Source organism: Thamnophis sirtalis, unplaced genomic scaffold, assembly GCF_051295495.1.
Source record: "Thamnophis sirtalis isolate CommonGarterSnake01/CBP01778 unplaced genomic scaffold, rThaSir2_p1.2 scaffold_12, whole genome shotgun sequence".
In the NCBI taxonomy this organism is placed as follows: Eukaryota; Metazoa; Chordata; class Lepidosauria; order Squamata; family Natricidae; genus Thamnophis; species Thamnophis sirtalis.
Window position 1 is genome coordinate 30029755 of NW_028261392.1, and position 19961 is coordinate 30049715.

General features: G+C 39.2%; 2 protein-coding genes across 2 annotated transcripts in view; one reads left to right on the plus strand and one right to left on the minus strand.

The window, feature by feature from the left end:
* The window catches only part of LAMP1 (lysosome associated membrane protein 1), a 29486-nt gene extending 27320 nt beyond the window's left edge, over positions 1 to 2166 (plus strand). Inside the window, exons 8-9 of the mRNA XM_014058973.2 lie at positions 224 to 394; positions 1232 to 2166. Of these exons, the coding sequence (XP_013914448.2) occupies positions 224 to 394; positions 1232 to 1371 (311 nt within the window). The 3' untranslated portion in view covers positions 1372 to 2166. The remainder of the gene's footprint in view (positions 1 to 223; positions 395 to 1231) is intronic.
* Positions 2167 to 2950: 784 nt separating this feature from the next.
* Positions 2951 to 19961, minus strand: part of GRTP1 (growth hormone regulated TBC protein 1) — a 34015-nt gene continuing 17004 nt past the window's right edge. Inside the window, exons 4-8 of the mRNA XM_087726332.1 lie at positions 19618 to 19742; positions 16537 to 16633; positions 7086 to 7258; positions 6798 to 6983; positions 2951 to 3288 (exon numbers count right to left, since the gene is read on the minus strand). Of these exons, the coding sequence (XP_087582458.1) occupies positions 3199 to 3288; positions 6798 to 6983; positions 7086 to 7258; positions 16537 to 16633; positions 19618 to 19742 (671 nt within the window). The 3' untranslated portion in view covers positions 2951 to 3198. The remainder of the gene's footprint in view (positions 3289 to 6797; positions 6984 to 7085; positions 7259 to 16536; positions 16634 to 19617; positions 19743 to 19961) is intronic.

Sequence of the window (19961 nt, forward strand, 5' to 3'; positions counted from 1 at the left end):
CTAAATGGTCTACCAAATCCTTAAAAAAAACACCAAGTATTTAAGCCATAGAGTTTTTGATCAAATTGTCAGTCATGATTTGAACTTAACTGTTTGATGGAGGGCAGAACATCAGCAGCAATGGTTGACTGCTCACTTTTATTTCAGTTCTATATCCTTCTCTCACTAGTTTTTTAAACCTAGGTTGTTTCTAATTTGGATTGTTTCTGTAAATCTTTTGCAGAAAAAAATATCAACGCTACCAACAATAGCCTAAGTGCCCTAAGAGCTACAATTGGAAAATCTTACAAGTGTGTGGCAGAAGAGATAATTCAGGTTTCAGACAAAGCTGCTCTCAATATATACAATGTTCAAGTTCAGGCTTTCAAGATTGCAGGAGACAAATTTGGAGCTGGTAAGGTCTATGAATACAGATTTAAAATATAGCTAATTGCAAATACACATTCCTAAGAAGCAATTGAAATGTTTTGTTTAAATGTATTTTTAAGCAATTTAGGCCCATGTTCCTTCAAAACAGTGTTCTAAGAGTCAACACTGCAATTTCTATGGCATGTAGACAAATTCTACATTGAAAAAGAATAAAAGAGAATGGGTAATTGAAATTAATAGCCATTTGATTTTTCTCTTAAGAAATGGCACATATTTATGGTAAATAAATATCTCTCTGCCATTTCAAATTGGAAATTAATTCTGTGCCTGGTTTCTCCTGGAAGGTAGAATCTAATTTTTGAAAATCAAAATAAATTATTTTATATGGCAGAACTGCCTAAAGCTGAGATAAGGAATTCTACCACTAGGATCATTGGAAAACTGTACATTTTATTTGATCATTGGCAAGTGAAGTGTCAAATTCCATTTCTTTAATTTGAATGGAAATGGCTTTTTTCCCAAATAACTCCTAGGCTGGTTTTACATTTGTTTGTCCTAATAATATGGGAATACTGTTTTATTCAGTGATTATAACAAATCATATTCTAGTCTAGCACAATATGAGAATCCAATCTATTTGTAATCTTAAAGCTAGTTCTCTGTAGAAATTTTTACAGTATTCTAAGTGGTACAAATACAATTCTGTCAGATGGTAATTTTACATCTAGTACAATAAATACTATTTGTAGTTTGGGTTCAGTCAGATTCTTTGGCAAATTATAATACTCTGTTGAAAGAATTATATTGTATTTGTCTTGCTCTTTTATCTATATAAAATTTAATTTATTTATTTTTCTTTCAGTGGAAGAATGTCAGCTGGATGAAAATAATATGTTGATTCCTATTGTAGTTGGTGCAGCCCTTGCTGGACTTGTCCTCATAGTGTTGATTGCATATTTAATTGGCCGAAAGCGTAGCCATGCTGGTTATCAAACAATTTAATGATTTGCACTGAATTTAACCAGCATGGAAGAACAGCAGTTGCAAGAAGCAGAAAATTGATTCCCCTCCCCCATCTTCTCCTCAGTTAGATTTATGAGGGAGCACAATCTTTTCCTTACAACTGTTTCTTGCAGTGTCTGCTTTACTAAATGTGAAATCCATCTTGTGGCATTTACCGATGCACAAAGGATAACTTTAGTTCTGTTTAATTTTGCTAATGGGTTAAATACTGCCCATCTAGAAACAGGCTGAAATTTTATGAATGCTTTTCTGAATTGGCATGGTTTATAATGTCAACTACTTAAATGAGGATGATATAGTTACTTCATACTCCTTAAATTCAGATTAATTGTATTTAACAAAGGGAAATTTCCACTTTCTGGTACTACCAACCTGTGCTGACCTACGTTTTACTGCATTTACAGTAATGATTGACCAACCAATCTCTGCTATTCCCACTTTGCCTCTACCTAGGTGTGTATCATTAATCTTTAAATGCTAAGCTTGGTATATGCAAAGTGTGAAAATAAAATGTGGCTAACTCTTGATCTATTTTTGGTCTGTCAGCTTAGTAGGAGCTGGCCCTTTTTTACATGAAAATGGGTGTTACTTTATTTTTGGTAAAGTGAATTTCAGTCTCTTTTGTTGGAAGTTCAAAGGAGATCCTGTTTCTGCACATGTGTACAATAAATTTCAATCTGCTAATTCTTGCTTTGACTCTGGCTGGGACTGTACACTGCAAGGATCAGTTATGAATGCATTGCCTGTAACAATGCTAATAAAGACTTTTCTGTATGTTCCGCAGTGTTCTTTTAAGCAATTACAAAGCTGCTTTGATTTTGAAGTAAATTTGTTTGTAAAGTTTGGAGGCTAACTCTCTTACCTCAGATTCTTAGTTGTAACTATAAGCCTAAAATATTAATCCGTGTTTTGTATTTCAAATAATCTTCCTTCAGTCCTTGCATAGTTGATTTTTTTTTTGCCTTTTGTGGGGGGTGGAGGAATTTACCCTTAAACGAGTAGGTCTGTGTTTATGGAATTTCCTTGTAACACCTGGACCTGACCTTGTGTTTGCTATAGATTTATCCATAGAGATTCCCCTACAATGCCACAGCAAGCTAAAATGTTACAAAATAGTAGATTGAATAAGGGGGGAAAAAACTTGGTTATTCCTTGATAAAATAACTACCCATTAGCAGCTCATGGGAGTACATAGGAGACTACAGCTGTTGTACAACTGACAGTTCTGGGATGAAGCAGATTATTCAGGGCACACCTTCACATGAAGCATTTTGCTCACTACAGTTGCATGCACAAAAGTAGAAACATAAAAAATGTTTTCTAATTTGCTGTAAGGTGTAACTCCTGGTGTTTTTGATTCTATCAAGGTTCACTATTCAGAACATAAGCGTGTGTATGCATATAAATAAAATATTAATCTCATTTAGCTGAGCCAGACAACAGGTAAAGGTAGATATGCTGTTTTTAAAAAAAGAGATTAAATGGAGTACTTGTTTTCTAAACAAGGATCTCTACTTAAAAGTCCAGAGCCTTAACATGGTTACAATTCAAAAAATGATAGCTTCAAATATACTTTATTATATAGTTTTGTATTCTGTTATTACAAAAATGTCTGAAAATATATAGTCCATTTGTTGAAAAGGGATTACATCTACATTACATTTTATTTACATAATAACTAAAGTGTTTGTGCTTTTTTTTAATAAAAAAAAATCCCATTGAACACATGAAAGGCTGGGGCTAATTAGTGAAGTGTCAATGGCAGCCTGAGAAAAATTGTATCTGAGCAAGTGAAGGAATGTTCGTTTATACTGAAGCAGTCAAATTTGCTCTACACATATCTCGTACTTTGTTTATTGTAGTCATTCGCAGACTTCCAGGTTCTGTAAATATTTTCTAGAATTGAAAATTAAAGTATTAGTATATACTACAATGCAAATAAATATCTGAGAGTGTGCTTCATGGTATAAAGTGAGCAGAATCACACTGATCAGAAAATACAATGAGTCAAATCCCTTTCTAGAATGGGATACATCAATTATTAAATAATTATAAATAATTAAATTTACAAGGTTCCGTTCAAATTGTTACACATGAGCATTAGGAAATACTAAAGAGTCACTTACAGTATATTAGGACATGAAAACTAGTGGATCTTGTACCAATTTGGTCAGATAGATATAGGGCTAAGTTCCCTCCATAGCTAAGTTTCCATGTTTAAACAGTCTACTTTTAAATGCCAGTTAGTGGTAAATTTATGCTCTCAATTGTAACTTTCTCAAGACTGGCCAAAAATTAGATGGGTCTTAGAACCGATCCTATCAAAAGTTTAGTGAATTTACATCTAACTCCAGAGATTTTTAGTTGACTCAAAATAAGAAGGAATTGTGCTTAGGAATAATTGGAATATTATGTTACATTTAAAAATATTTAGTTTCTAAAAAAAGAACCCTATAAAGAAAACAAAGCAGCAATTTTATGCATGAAAACTCCTAGCTTTCAGAGTGAAAATGGATAAAGAAGACATTGTCAATATCCATAAAATCATATATAGTTAATATGGCATATAGGAAGATATTTTTTCTCCTCAGAATGAATGACCTTGGGGATATCTACTAAAATTAAAGGGAGATTCAAGAATTAAAGACATTCATTTGCACAGCATATTTTTCAACTGTTGAGTTTGCTGACATCCAGCAATGGACATCAAAAATCATTGTAGGAGGGAAATTAGACAAATTTATACAAATCAATATAATGGTAATTACTAAGCTGAATGGATGCATCTTGACTCAAAAGGCAGCATATTTTAAATACCAGCTGCTTGACTATAAGAGTGTTCCTTACTTGTTCTTATTTGGAGATTTAATTTGTCACAGTGAGATAGGATGGGGAACTAAAGGGATCTTTGAGATATTCCAAGTGTCAGCTCCGGCCATCCCAGAGGCCTGGAGCTGCCATTCAGGGGAGAAACCCAGGCCAGTTGCCAAGACCCACCAGGCTTCACTCCTACACAAACAGCTGAGTAAATCTACAAAGCTAGTGATAACTGACTGACAACAATCCACAATTAATTGCCGGGGTGTTTGTGTTGGGTTACGAGGGGATGGGTGTGCGCACGCACGAGGTGCAGGTTATCCTAATTACTAAGTAACTATAAAAAGTGGTGGGGAGTACCGGGTGGCAGGTCCGGGTGGACCTCTCCAGAGCAATCAAAGCAGCACTCCCAATGGACCAGTGGTTTCAAGAAAATCAAACTTTATTAACACAGCGAGAGGGCTTTGCCTGGAAGGGGTCGAAGTTATATGTACCAAGTGTGGTATGGGTGGCCATGCTGTGTCGCTGCCACGACATTCACTCAGCTGGACATTTTGAGTTCCTCAAGACTCTACATTTAGTAAATCGCCAGTTCTGGTGGCCCCACATGAGGAAGGACATAGAGGAATATGTAAGAAGTTGTGTTGTTTGCACTATTATGAATGCCCGGCCTGGCCGGCCTCCTGGACTTTTACAGCAGGTGGCAAATCCATATCGGCCATGGGAACAGATAGCCATGGACTTCACTGTAGATTTACCGGACAGCCAAGGGAACAAGGTCATTTGGACAATAATAGACCTGTTCTCCAAGCAGGCTCATTTTGTAGCATGTACCGGCCTTCCATCTGCTAAGAAGCTGGCCAAACTGTTCATTACCCATGTGTACAGACTCCATGGCATCCCCAAAAGGGTAATTTCAGACGGGAGTGAAATTCACTGCCCGGTTCTGTCGCAGATTTGTGGCAATGGTGGGGTCTTCACAGGGACTTAGTACAGCTTTCCTGTACTACTACATTAGTGCTGTAAAGCATTATGAAGTTTAGCAAACAAAGTAATAGCCAAAAGCCAACATGGGTTTGTCAAAAACAGATCATGCCAGACTAATCTTACTGCATTCTTTGATGATGTGACAAAAATAGTGGACCAGCGGAATGCAGTTGACTTCAGTAAGGCATTTGATAAGGTAGACCATAACCTACTACTAGATAAAGTAGAAGAATGTGGGTTAGACAGCATCACCATCAGATGGATTTGTAACTGCCTGACCAACCACACTCAATGTGTAATCCTCAATGGAACTGCATCTTCATGGAGGGAAATATGCAGTGGAGTACCCCAAAGCTCTGTTTTGGGCCCAGTACTCTTCAACATCTTATCAATGACTTGGATGAGGAGGGAATAAATGGGGAACTTATCAAGTTTGCAGATGACACCAAGCTGGCAGGAATAGCCAACACTTCAGATGATAGGCTAAAGATACAGAAGGATCTTGACAAACTTGAACATTGGGCACTATCTAATAAAATGAAATTCAATGGTAGAAAAGAGTAAGGTTCTACATTTAGGCAACAAAAATGAAATGCACAGGTACAGTATAGGTGGTACCTTGCTCAACAGTGGTAACTGTGAAAGGGATCTTGGAGTCCTAGTGGACAACCATTTAAATATGAGCCAGCAGTGTGCAGCAGCTGCCAAAAAAGCCAACACAGTTCTAGGCTGCATAAACAGAGGGAAAGAATCAAGACCACGTGAAGTTTTAGTACCACTTTATAATGCCTTGGTAAGGCCACACTTGGAATACTTCATTCAGTTTTGGTCACCACGATGTGGAAAAGATGTGGAGACTCTAGAAAAGAGTTCAGAGAAGTGCAACAAAGATGATTAGGGGACTGGAGACTAAAACATATGAAGAACGGTTGCAGGAACTGGGTATGTCTAGTTTAATAGAAAGAAGGACTAGGGGAGATATGATAGCAATGTTCCAATATCTCAGAGGTTGCCACAAAGAAGAGGAAGTCAAACTATTTTCCAAGACACCTGACGGTAGAACAAGAAGCAATGGGTGGAAACTAATCAAGGAGAGAAGTAACTTAGAACTGAGGGGAAATTTCCTGACAGTTAGAACAATTAATCAGTGGAACAGCTTGCCTCCAGAAGTTGTGAATGCCCCAACACTGGAAGTCTTTAAGAAGATGTTGGATAGCCATTTGTCTGAAATGGTATAGGGTTTCCTGCCTAGGCAGGGGGTTGGACTAGAAGCCCTCCAAGGTCCCTTCCAACTCTTCTATTGTATTGTATTGAAGTGGTAAGTGCTAATGCTAATATTCAGGGCAGGGTGATAGTTGAGCCCTTTGGATCGAGCTGTTTTGTTTTACATAATTGAGCAGCTCATGATGTCTGGGTTTGTTTTTTAATTGTGAGCCTCTCAGAATTGTTGGGCATTGTGCAGCCTAAATATTCTATAGCTAAATACAACATATTTTTAAAATGTTGAAACATTCCATAAAGCCTGCTTAAACAATCTTATGGCCAACAATATCAATAGACAATTTTATACATGACTTATAGTTTTCTAGGGTGACACCCACCTGCATAAATATGTGACACTCGGTTACAAATGGTCCTGTAGTAATCTGCTTAAATTTTTCACAAATTTCAGGAAAATTTGTAGCTTCCAAAATGAAATCTTGATGTTGTTTAATTAATGTTAAGGCCACGCGAAAGATTATTTTTGATCCTTCATAAAACAAACAGTCCCAAATTCGGAGCACAGTCTGTAGAAAAATGAAATTAGTTACTGAGTGTATGAAACACATGCACTAGAATTTGGATAATTACATAAAAGGCAATTCAAGTTGGTGTCAGTTCTCACTTGCCTCTACTGGAAGAATGTCAATGAACAAACATATAAACCAACGGGATGCCACCAAAGTCCACAAGTTGCCATGTTTTTCCATTAATTCTGCCACAGCTGGAATCTTCATTTTCACAAGGTATCCAAGAACATCTTGATCTGTTTTCAGGCCCATCATTTCGGGACTATAGTAATCTTCAGAAAGATGAAATGAAAACTTATGTCATCACAGTGCAATTTATTGCATATACTTCATTGCATATATAGAGATAGATAGATAGATAGATAGATAGATAGATAGATAGATAGATAGATAGATAGATAGAGAGATAGAGAGATAGAGAGATAGAGATAGATAGAATATATATATATATATATATATATATATATATATATATATATATATAGAGAGAGAGAGAGAGAGAGAGAGAGAGAGAGGGAGGGAGGGAGGGAGGGAGGGAGGGAGGGAGGGAGGGAGGGAGGGAGGGAGGGAGGGAGGGAGGGAGGGAGGGAGAGATATGTAGCAGTAAGAAGGGTATAGCCTTCCAAAGCTAATTTGCATCTTGTCTGGTCCATGGTTGGTCATGTGAAATTATGAAATTCTATTAGGACAGCCGGGAAATAGTATTACAAATTTTGACTGAGGACAATTTGCAGGAAAAATACACTCCAATTTCCTCTCTTCATGAACATGGACAGAGAAAAAGGGCTAGCAAGAACAGATGATACTAGAAATAGTTATTTTTTTATTACCACTAGGTGGATCTCAACCAGCATGAAATGAATTTCCAGTCCTACAAATTTTGAAAAGTTATAGATGTTGAGTTTCCATAAAATTACAGACAATTTTACATTTTAAGGAAAGTATGTTCTATACTGAGGAATGCACCGGCATGGCACATGTAAGGAGCACACATACAAATAATATTCCTTAGTATGTCATTTTTCTCCATGCTGTTATGAGAAAGTAAAATGGTCACTTCAATTCTTAATAAAGACACCAGATGGCGATACATAACTTGGCATACTTTGCCATGCAGTAAATTCCAGGTTTCCTTAATCTTTTCAGGATCTGTTGAAAAAGAACAGCAGTTGCTGCTTTCAGTCTCCAAAAGCAGAGCAAAAACCACAGACCAAAGCCCTTTGCGGGAATAATGAGGCATTATTCCAAACCACTAGAAATGCTACAAGATCAAGGTTAGACATGCTACTACATTGCTTTCTTGATTGAACAACATTTTTTTTTCTTCCTGTTTGTATTCCCCCCCTCCTTACTTTGGTTTGTGAGCCGCCCTGAGTCCCTCGGCATAGAAATGCAATAAATCAAATCAAATCACAGAAGAAGGGTTGTTTTTCTCCTTTAAAACATTTATATAGCCGTCTATCTTCTAACCGATTCTGGATGGTTTCCAATCAAAAGTTAAAACAACATATAAAATCATGTTAAAATTATAAAACTAAACACATTAGAAACAACAAAAATCTGGTGCCAAGTCAAGCTTTGAATGTGCAGTCATTCAAATATGATCACAGTGCTTGAGGAAAATGCTGGAGGTACAAAGTTAATGAACGGCTCTGGAGGGTAGAGGCCTGTTCTAAGGGGAAGGGGCAGCCGCAGAAAAGGCAGACTACCTAGTTCCTATCAGATAGCAATATTCAGGGAAAGGATTAGAAGTTGACCTGGTAGGATGGGTAGCTGTCATTCAGCCCTGCAGATAATTGATTTGGTTTGGTTTGGTTTTATTGGACTTATATGCCACCCTTCTCCCAAAGGACTCAGGGCAGCATACAACATAAAAACACATATGACAAAAGTTAAAAAAGATTAAATAGGAAATCCAATAATCTTCAATTGACAATTTACATCAAATTTAGGTTTAAATTAAAATTAACAATTTAAAATTAATCATTTATTTTATTCTATTCAAGCCAAATTTTTAGGGTGCGCCAGAAGGACCGGAGGTCGAGAATTATGTGAAGCTCCGGGGGCAGTTCATTCCAAAGTGAAGGCGCTCCCACAGAAGGCTCTCCCTCTGGGGGTCACCAGCTGACATTACCTGGCCGACGGCACCCTGAGAAGGCCAACTCTGTGGGATTGTACTGGACAGTGGGAAGCTACCAGTGGCAGTAGGCAGTCTCGCAAGTACCCTGGGCCTAAGCCATGGAACGCTTTAAAGATCATAATTAACACCTTGAATCACACCCAGAAAACAACCGGAAACCAGTGCAGGCCACCTAAAAGGGGTGTAACATGGGAGCACCTAGGTACCCCTATGACAACCTGCGCTGCCGCATTCTGGACCAACTGGAGCCTCCGGGTGCTTTTCAAGGGCAGCCCCATGTAGAGAGAATTACAGTAGTCCAGGAGAGAAAGGACGAGGGCGTTAGTGACTGTGCACAGGGCATCCCGATCCATGAAGGGGCGCAACTGGCGTACCAGGCAGACCTGGTTAAAGGCCCCCCTGCTCACGGCCATAAGATGTTCTTCTAAACTAAGCCACATATCCAGGAGGACTCCCAGATTGCAGGCCCTTTCTGAGGGGGCTAAAATTTATCCCCCAATCATCAAAGATGGTACGTGATGCACAAATCGGGATGACGGGAACCACAGCCACTCAGTCTTGGAGAGATTAAGCTTGAGCCTGTTCGTCCCCACCCAGATCTGCACAGCCTCCAGGCACCGGAACATCACGTCGAAGGCATCGTTGGGGTGGTTTGGGGTAGAGATGAAAAGTTGGGTATCATCAGCATATTGATGATACTGTACCCTGAAACCATGGATGATCTCGCCCAGCAGTTTCATATATATGTTGAACAGGAGGGGTAAGAGAACCGACCCCTGGGGCACCCCACAAGTGAGGCACCTCGGGGTTGATCTCTGCCCTCCAGTCAACATGAACTGTGATCGATCTGAGAGGTAGGAGGAGAACTACCACAAAACGGTGCCCCCCCACTCCCACCCACCCCCGAATCGTTGCAATAGGATACCATGGTCGATGGTATTGAAAGCCGCCAAGAGGTCTAATAAGACCAGGACAAAGGAACAACCCCAGTCCCGGGCCCGCTAGAGATCATCAACCAACGCGCCCAACGCCGTCTCCGGGCTGTACCCGGGCTGAAATCCGACTGAAACGGATCCAGGTAGATAATCTGGCTCTGTGCCATATGGAACTTTAAAGGTAATGACCAGCACCTTGAATTGCACCCAGAAAGAAACTGGAAGCCAGTGCCACTTATACAAGAGAAGTGGGCAAACCCAGGGTCCCCCATTACTCTGTGCGTTGCTGCAATCTGGGTGGTCTTCAAAATTGAAAATTATACAAAGAAAGCATTACAAGATTTCATTCTACAATAATGTATGGCATTCCACTACATCACATACCTTATTACACATGGACCATTGCCTGTGGGAAATATAAAAATCTAATGGAATACAGAGATGAGCACTTCTGAACATTTCAGTAACGAGCATTTCAAATAAATAATTCTGGGTTGCATTTGTTTTGCCATTCTCAAATAATCTGTTGCCACAAAAATTCCATTTCAATATATTACTGCAGTCACAGATTAGAAGAAATAGTACAAAAGCACTGAGAATTATAGGGATGCAGTGGCTCAGTGGCTAAGACGCTGAGCTTGTTGATCAGAAGGTCGGCAGTTTGGTGGTTCGAATCCCTAGCACCACATAACAGAGTGAGCTCCTGTTACTTGTCCCAGCTTCTGCTAACCTAGCAATTTGAAAGCATGTAAAAATGCAAGTAGAAAAACAGGGACCACTTTGGTGGGAAGGTAACAGTGTTCCGTGTGCCTTTAGCGTTTAGTCATGCCAACCACATGACCACAGAGACATCTTTGGACAGAGCTGGCTCTTTGGCTTTGAAACAGAGATGAGCACCGCCCCTTAGAGTCGGGAATGGCTAGCACATATGTGCGAGGAGAACCTTTACCTTTACTGAGAATTATAACTAATAAAAGACTACCATTAAAAGCCATAGACTATAAAATACATAAAACCTTCTGTCATTTATTAGAGTTACACGCCACCTTTTGGTCAGGAGCTCAAGCAGCCTACACAGTGCACCATCTTCCTATTTACTGTATCCCCACAACAGCCACACAGAGGTTAGATTAACAGAGAAAATGTTTTCCAAAATTGCTTTCATGGCAGAAGGAAGACTAGAGCCACAGTTTGCTAATCCAACACCAGGACCACTATACAACATCAGCTGTCAATGCTTTCTCTTATTTTTAAACAGGATGCAGGAAATGATAGCACCCATATATGCTGCTACCTTTCACCCAGGTACTACTTCAATTGCAATGTACAACATACATCAAAAACCAACTATGTAAAATAATGTATTCCAATGGTAACAGAAGCCTCAAGAAGCACTAAATCACTACACCATTGAAAGCTAATTTAAACACATATTCACAACAGGGGTGAGTTTCTCGCCTGTTCCAACAGGTTCGGTTGGAACGTGGCCGGCGGCGTCCTCGTACACGCGCGCAGCGCACGCATGCATACTAGCATCTGTGCGATGCTCCAGCTGCTCCTGGAGGATCGCGCAGGCGCTGTATGCGTCCTGCGCATGCGTGGAAGCGCAGAACTCATCAAAACTGGGTAAGGAATGCGGGCGGGCGGGTGGGCCCTTCGCTGTTGCCGGAAGTTACTTACTTCCGGGTTCGCTGACCAATCGGTTCGCGGGGACCGCCGCGAACCGGTTGAAACCCATCCCTGATTCACAAGCAAGAAAGAAAAGGGGCTTTAATTCTGATACTAAAAAATTAACATGGGTGACAGGGAAAAAAAGTACCATCGCTGAGGAACACACACACCCGCCCCCAACCTCTTAACATTCTCCTTATATCAAAGTAGCAAAGTACCCACACTAATGGATCAGCTCAATATGAATGTGTAGACCAGTGTTTCTCAACCTTAGCAACTTGAAGATGTCCGGACTTCAACTCCCAGAAGAGAGCACCAAACAACATCTGCCTATCCCATAAAAAACAAGAGTTTCAAGGTTGATATTTTCATCAGACGGTTAACTGTGATTCCCAGTCCCCTTCGCATTTATTACCAGCTCATATTCCATTAATGGGTTAAAAAATGGATTCTTTGAGTGTCTACCAACATAGTATTGCTTTATTTATACTGGCTGCATTTGCCATTTAGAAGGCCATTTAAGTTTGGATATATCTTTTTAGAGCTCTGCACAATTGTTTTTTTTTTTATTTTACCACCTTGAATAGATTGGTCCAACAGTCCAACATGATTTCCAGATCAACTAAAAATTGAAAATTGCCACTTATGTGCTTTTATGTGCTTTTGCCCAGTACGAGAACCGATCTTTTAATCCAACAATTTGCCATTTTTAACAGATGCAATCTGGATAAATACTTATTCCATGGCAGCTCAGGTCAAAAGTCTTTGAAGAATTTTGATAACAGCTTTTTTAAATCCACGTGAGTAATATTAACTGGACAAATCTCAACTCCCTTAATGTTTATACCCTTCTAAATGTTTGAAAACGTAGTGAGAAGACTCCTTGCAGAAGCCAGGCTTTTTAGCAAATCTTATTCTTCTGCATATTCACTTATTTCCTCTTTAATATTCCTTTCAGTTATTTTCCTTGAAATAGATGTTATGCTAATGGGATTATTTTCTTTACTGACCCTCAAAGACATACGAATTGGGTCACAACGGCTATTTATAAGCTCTGAGAATGGAGGCTAATGTTAAATAAAAGTTTTATATATTTTAAAAAAGAACTGCAATTTTATTATTAGGTTCTTGAAGAATTTCTGGATTTTATCTGGACCTGCATACTTATTTTTTTATTTGTCCATTTAGTTTATGACTTTCTTTCTCATGGTTTTCATATGTCTGAAAAGTCAGCTTTGGTTCAGAAATCTGTTTCTGGGAGGCTTCTTTGCCAGCCAGCCACTTCCAGCTGCGGCGGATGGCTGGAGGCCGCCACAAACTCCAATCAGCTTGCCTTCCAGAATCTGGACCAGCCACCACTGGTAAGCAACCAAAGAAGTGATGGTGGGAGAGGGGCTCCAGGGCAAGGCCAGAGCTGGGGAATGTTGCATTCCCTGATCCGGCCGAGGCGCGGGGAGGTTCTGTGGCCTCAGGGAATGACATGTCCCTGGGGCCAGGCCCCTGACACAGGGTGAGTGGGCAGCATGCTTACCTTTGGTGAGCTGAGCAGATGAGGCGAGGAGGTGACTGGCAAGGCACGTAGCTGGAGACTGGGCTGCTTGTTGATGGTATATGTAGGGCTCAGATGGGTGGGGGAGGTTGAGCGAGTAAGTGAGCATCGGACGGGCAGGGCGAGCGAGTGCTGGGTGGGTGGGGTAAGCGAGCAGCAACTGGGCAGGTGGGATGGGCGGACAGGGTGAGCGAGTGGCGACCAGGCAGGTGGGATGAGTGACAACAGAGGGACCGGTTTGGGGGCATGGCCAGCCAGACATCACTACCGGTTCTCCAACCTTTGGGAAATTGCTGCCACTGGTTCACAAACTGGCTGAATACCACCTCTGGCTGGGATGTATCTGCATCTATGAAGATCAGAACTGTGGAGGAATTGGTTTTCTTTATGACTCTCTATGGAAGTTAATATTGAAGCAGGACATAAAAAGTGTTAATGTTTTTGAATATTGATGTAAAAGAATATCATGGATAATCAATAAAGCATATTAATGGCTAGGTGAACAAATATAGTACTAACTCAAGGCACAAATACTTGGGTTGAAATTATAAAATTTTAGACACATTATGCAAAGATCTAATTTTTTTCTGAAGGCTGTAATGCTAAGAAGACAGAAGGAAAGAGGGGTAGAAAGGATAACCTATAGCAAGGTGAATGGTCTTCATTACAGAAATGATTGGCAGACATTTAGAAGACATGACAGGCGAGGTTAGGGCCTGATCATCCTAGAGAAAGTATCTTTGTAGTTGCTAAGATTCAACATCAACTTGACTGCACATAATCAATCAAAAGTAGTTATTCCTCAGTTTATGATTTTAGTCTACACATCCCCATGCTTGAAAGTTAATTCTGTACACTCTTCCCCCCCAACCCACCTACACACACATATACATATATATGCATTTTTTTCTTCAGTCCTTTCTCAAGGAGCTTATAATTACAAACATGGACTAAGCAGAGATTATGGTACATCCCCATGCAGGAGCTAAATACACAAAATTAAATTATCAATTTTATGGAATGTTGGCGTCAGTTCCAAATAACCATAATAAATAACAATTTGCTTTTATTAAGGCTAGATTAAATATCCTATTACCACATGTGTTGGAATATAGATTTGAAAGGATTTCTATCCTACAAAGATTTAATTCTTTCAATGTCAAAATTGGATTAATGGATCTCAATTCTAATAATCTGTAATTTTTATGTAATAGTTCACAAGGATTTAATCTGGTTTATTTTAAAAATGTATCAAACAGATTTAACTTCAAATATACATTTTTGCCATCTGATAGAGATACAAAGGTGGTTCTTGTGCTGGTTAAACTTTGAGTGGTAGCTTCTAAAAACAGCTAATGAATTAAATAGGAATAATTGAATTATTCTGGATACACAGTTAATAGTTAACCAATGCTGAATGTTTTTCTTAATGTAACATAACCAGTCTAGTGTAATAGGTTATGCAATATCTATATTCCATTTCATGTTTACTTCAACTGTAACAGATTTAAAGTATAATAAAAAAATAGACTCCATCTAATTTTTCACATTCGCTCCAAGCTTATTCATGCAAACACCTACCTCATGAACTCTATGAGTAGATTAGATTTTAAGGATGAAGTATAACATCCTGGCAGTGTATCATTCCTCATCCTGTTGAATGTGATATTTTTTACTAAATAAATCATTTTTGTCTTCCATCTAAAAGACATCAGATAACTTATCCAAATACTACTTTATGCTCCTCCTTACTTTGACAGTACAATGGAAATGAATTAGTAATAAGAAAAGCAGCATCAGTTTACCAAATACAAGCAGATTACGGAGCCTATGCTAACACCCTTTAGAACAGTGGTTCTCAACCTTCCCAATGCCCTGACCCTTTAATACAGTTCCTCATGTTGTGGTGACCCCCAACCATAAAATTGGTGTCTTGGTTCCTAAGACCATCGAAAATGTGTGTTTTCCAATGGTCTTAGGCGACCCCTATGAAAGGGTCGATCTTTCTTATGCTGTGTTTCAAAAAGCTGTAATGTACAACAGTTTTCCCCAATCTTGGGAAACCTTAATGCATATGGATATCAACTTCATAAATCCCAGCAGTGGCTAGGTTAGCAGGGGAATTCTGGGAGTAAAATGCTCAGCTCTGATGTAGAACAATAAGGACTATTCCAAATTAAAAGACTTCAAGTCAAGCCAATGATCTTCCTCAGGCAAATGCTTTTATGTTCTTTGAATAAACTATTTTCCAAATAGTCCAACATAATCTATCAAAATTGGCTATTTTAACAAACCATCGGCTTCCAATCACTGGTTTCAATCAGTTTTTAGTAGTCAAGCTACTGTCATCAATATATTTAGATCACCTAATGCATTATCTAGCAGTCAGATATATGAAAAGCTATTTTAAAGCTACCAGATCCACCAAGAGCTCCAGCTGATCTATTTTAACAATTATACAAATGCCTACAAACATTTAGAAGAGCAGCTCTGGTTTAGCTCAATTTTTTTCAAATCATTTCTCATAGAAATGCTAAAATATCAGCCGAGAATGGACTGCAGATAAGCCACATAATCACATAAACCTTTCTGCATAGCGTCCACCCCATTTCCCTACACAGAGCAAAGTTACACTGGAAACAGTCTCCTTAAAAAAAAAAAAAGATCACAAAATGCAAACGACGTCATATTTATTTTGTACGGTATATAGGTAAACATAAACTTAAGGAGCACATGCAGTAATTGGTAGTTTCTGACATGAATGTGTTATTTGTGTAAAATGAATGAATTGTCAATACATTACTGATGGTACATCATATACCAGTGATGGCTAACCTTTTCGGCGCCATGCCAAAAGCATGTGTGCGCACACCCATAATGCATTGCACCTGCAACAACCCCCATGCGCCCCACCCCCACTCTCACACACACATCTCCTGTGCATGTACCCTGCCCCCCATGCATGCGTGCGCACCTCCCGCATGCGCCCTGCCCCATGCATGCATGGCAGAGACCTGAAAACAGCTGGCCAGTGGGAGGCACACAACATGGGCAATGGCTTGCGTGTCTGCAAAGAGGGCTCTGCGGGCCACCTGTGGCACACGTACCATAGGTTTGCCATCACAGTCATATACATTTAGACTTCTGGAATCCAAAATATGCCTATGTGAACATGAAGTTAGTTCTATCTATTAAACACACTTAAAGGAAACAGGAGACATTGGAAATGAATTGTGAGGTGAGATCCAGACATACCAGGTAATATTCGGCCAATGAGTGCATCTAATAACCAAAACGATTCCTCCTCATTCCTTGTAATAAGAATCAAGTATCCAGCTATGAAATTCATGCCCTGAAATAAATATGGATTTCCTATTTATTTCATGTCAAAAGAGGGAGTCAACAGAATGAAATAAAGTGAAAAAAGCAAAACATTTTTCATTTCCATGTTTAATGTCACACTTAAAAATCTTTCATTAGTTAAGCAGTACAGGAATTATTTCTACTTTCTTCTGCTCACATATCCAACAGAAGCACTTGGGGGAGGTGGGTGGAGGTTGCAAGGCTTTGATGGAAAATAGTTATGAGGTGGTTAATCTGACATAACTCATCCATTTGGGATCTGGGACAATTTAAAAAATGGCTCTGCTGTCAGTATAAAATTTGTCTTTGCCCTATTACAAGCTTATAGACTGGTGACTATGCCAATAGAGTGTTTCTATATACTTATGCATTTTTGCAAATCAAAAATTACTTTGCAACAAAGTTGAGTAATGCTGCAACTTTTTAAAGTGTTAAATGTGTGAGCTGTACGTTTTAAAATATTCAGGAAGAGAAGCACTGCTTGCATTCATTTAGATTTAATATTTAATGCATCTCAGGTTTCTCGTTGTCTTTTTAATCCTCCTAGCTTTTATTTCACTAATTGTTCTTGATCTTTCCAGTCAATTCTAAAACAGAAAGATTATATTTTTCAAAATTTAATTTTCTAATTAAAATGCCAGCTTAGATTCAAACAAGACAAAAAATAATCAAAGTGTCAATATTATTTTATAGAACATTTCATGTCATTCAAACAGAATCAGCTCCTAAGTTTCCAAGTTTCTTAATAATCATCTGTTGACATGACTGGCTTTCTTCAAACAGTGCCTCCCATCCCCCCATCTTCTCTTTCTAATCTATGAAAAGCCAACAGTCAGTATAAAAAGTTTTCCATGTGGTTGGGATATTTTGCCCTCCAGTTGTGCTGCTAGTTTGCTTGACAATAGCAACCATGGTGACTATTTGGCATTTGGTTGGAGGAACTACAAAGGTTTACCCCCTCAGAGGGTTTTTGAAGAGCAAGTGCATTTATTAACCATGCACGCCAGCACAAACCTCTATTAGTACTGTGGCAGCAAACAGCAAAGCAAGCTTGTCCAATTCTTTTAAAGGAATGCTCAGTGCAAGATTCCCTGAAATAGGTTAGCTGTCTGTCACATTAACATTTCTGTACTGGGAACTAATTAAAAATTCCTTAAACATAATCTTAAATTACACAGAATCACATACATTCTATTGCTTCTGAAAGGTCTATGTACTTGGAACAATCGGCTGCCTACAAAGTTCAACATATTTTATGCAGTTGAAAAAGCTTCAAATTCTCTAAAACATATAATTGTCAGAATTATTCTGACTGATGCATTGATTTGCCAAATATTTTGGAAAATAGTGGATCTATTTTGAAGAATATAGTAACAGCATGTTCCAAAGCTAAAGTCACCATCTACTGAAATTATATGATGGTAAATTTGTGGTGGTTGTTTTAGGGCAGGGATAGTAGCTTTCTGTTAACAAGCTTAATTTGGAGTACCAGACCAGCTCACCTGAACAGTATGGCTTCAAGACAAATCCTTTCCTCTTATGAACACTCTTTTTTTCATATTTTCTACCTTTTCTTTGAGGAAAGTGCAAAGCAATCAAGAACTGTCATTCATTCATGCAAATACCATTTAAACATGGGTGGGCTGCTGGAGATTCGCAGGGGTTCAGGAGAATCTCTAGCTAAGATTCTGTGCCGTTCAGAGAACCCCCAAACCCCACTCCTGGCTGGCCCCGTCCACCTCTCCCTGCCCCGGAATCTCCATGCAGCCTGTTTTGGATGCAGGTAAGTGCAGGGTGTATGTGGAGGATTGGGTGGGGTGAAAAATGGGCCTGCTGGAAACGGGCTCGTTTCCGGCCTCCAGGGCCTCTGGAGCCTGGAGATGCTGTTTTCACCCTACCAGAGGTTTGAGAAAAGCCTCTGAAGCCCAGGGAGAGAAACAACCACCACCACCCCATGATGCAGGAGGCTGACTAGGCCATGCCCACCAGAGAACCTCTTGCTAAATTTTTTGAAGCCCACCCCTGCATTTAAAATACCTGTCAGCACTTTCTTAATGGGAGAACATACAGGCTAACTAAGTTACTTGCTGCAGAGAATTAACTTCCTACTGCATCCTAAACAGAAAAAAATGTTTCATGCCCAGAATGTTGGTTCTCTACCTCAATTGGTTTTGTCAAGTCTCTGCAGAAGAGAACACAGATTGCCTCTCATATTCCTCTTCAGGGAAAATGTATGTTAATAGTAGGGCATTTGGAAAAGATTATTCCATTAAGCTTCACCAAGGAGAGAGGAATGGCTCACCTGGGCATGTGGAGAACTTAGATCTATCTTTTGCTTTACTGCTTTCTGTCAGATGAAGTGATATTCCAACTGACGATGCTGGCTAGGAATTCTGGTTATCATAGCCCCAACTTACATGACTTTGCTAAAGGGACAACAATTGGTAAAGTCTGCTCTAAAACTATTTTTAGCCAGGTTCTGTTCTACTGTATCAAAAAGAAAGCAACTCTACTGGACTGGTCCAAGGAACTTATGTATATAAAGTCATATTAGTCATGTGACTAGTCCTATTCAACCAACTTACAATCATCAAATGGTACAGCACAGGACTCCCATGCTCCGCCTGAATAATATTTATAAGCTCTTAAATTCCTTTTGATTGATTAACCCCAATGGAAGAGTCCTGTTTGTGGAATCTGAATTTTTAGAGAAGAAATAGGGATTTACTTGCTACACCAAAATGATGGTTATTAATCTAAGATGCTGTTCAAAAGCTGAGAACCCAAAACACCATTCTTTCATTTATATTCTGTATTTATTGTTTTCACAAATAAATCAAGGTGGCAAATATCCAACACACCTTCCTTTTCCTATTGAAATGTAAGTAGCATTCAAGACACCACAGGGGTAAATTAATGACATGTTTGCTATTATTTTCTATCTCAAAATAACATATTTTTAGTATTACATACCTGGCAATATCCCACAGATGGATTATGGTGCCCATATGCTACTAATACATTGTAGAGTGTTTTCTGTAAACAGGGAACAGCAGATTTGCGGAACTTTATATTATCTGGAAATGTCCTATTGATATCTATGAAAAAGGAAACATGTTACAAATTAATCCATGGAACAAAGTTGTATGCTCTCTTCACTTCTCTTCTCTCTATATACCAATGACTGCATCTCAAACGATCCATCTGTTAAACTACTGAAGTTTGCAGATGATACAACAGTGATTGGTCTCATTCAAGACAATGATGAAACCACATACAGAAGGGAGGTTGAACAATTAGCCTTGTGGTGCGACCAG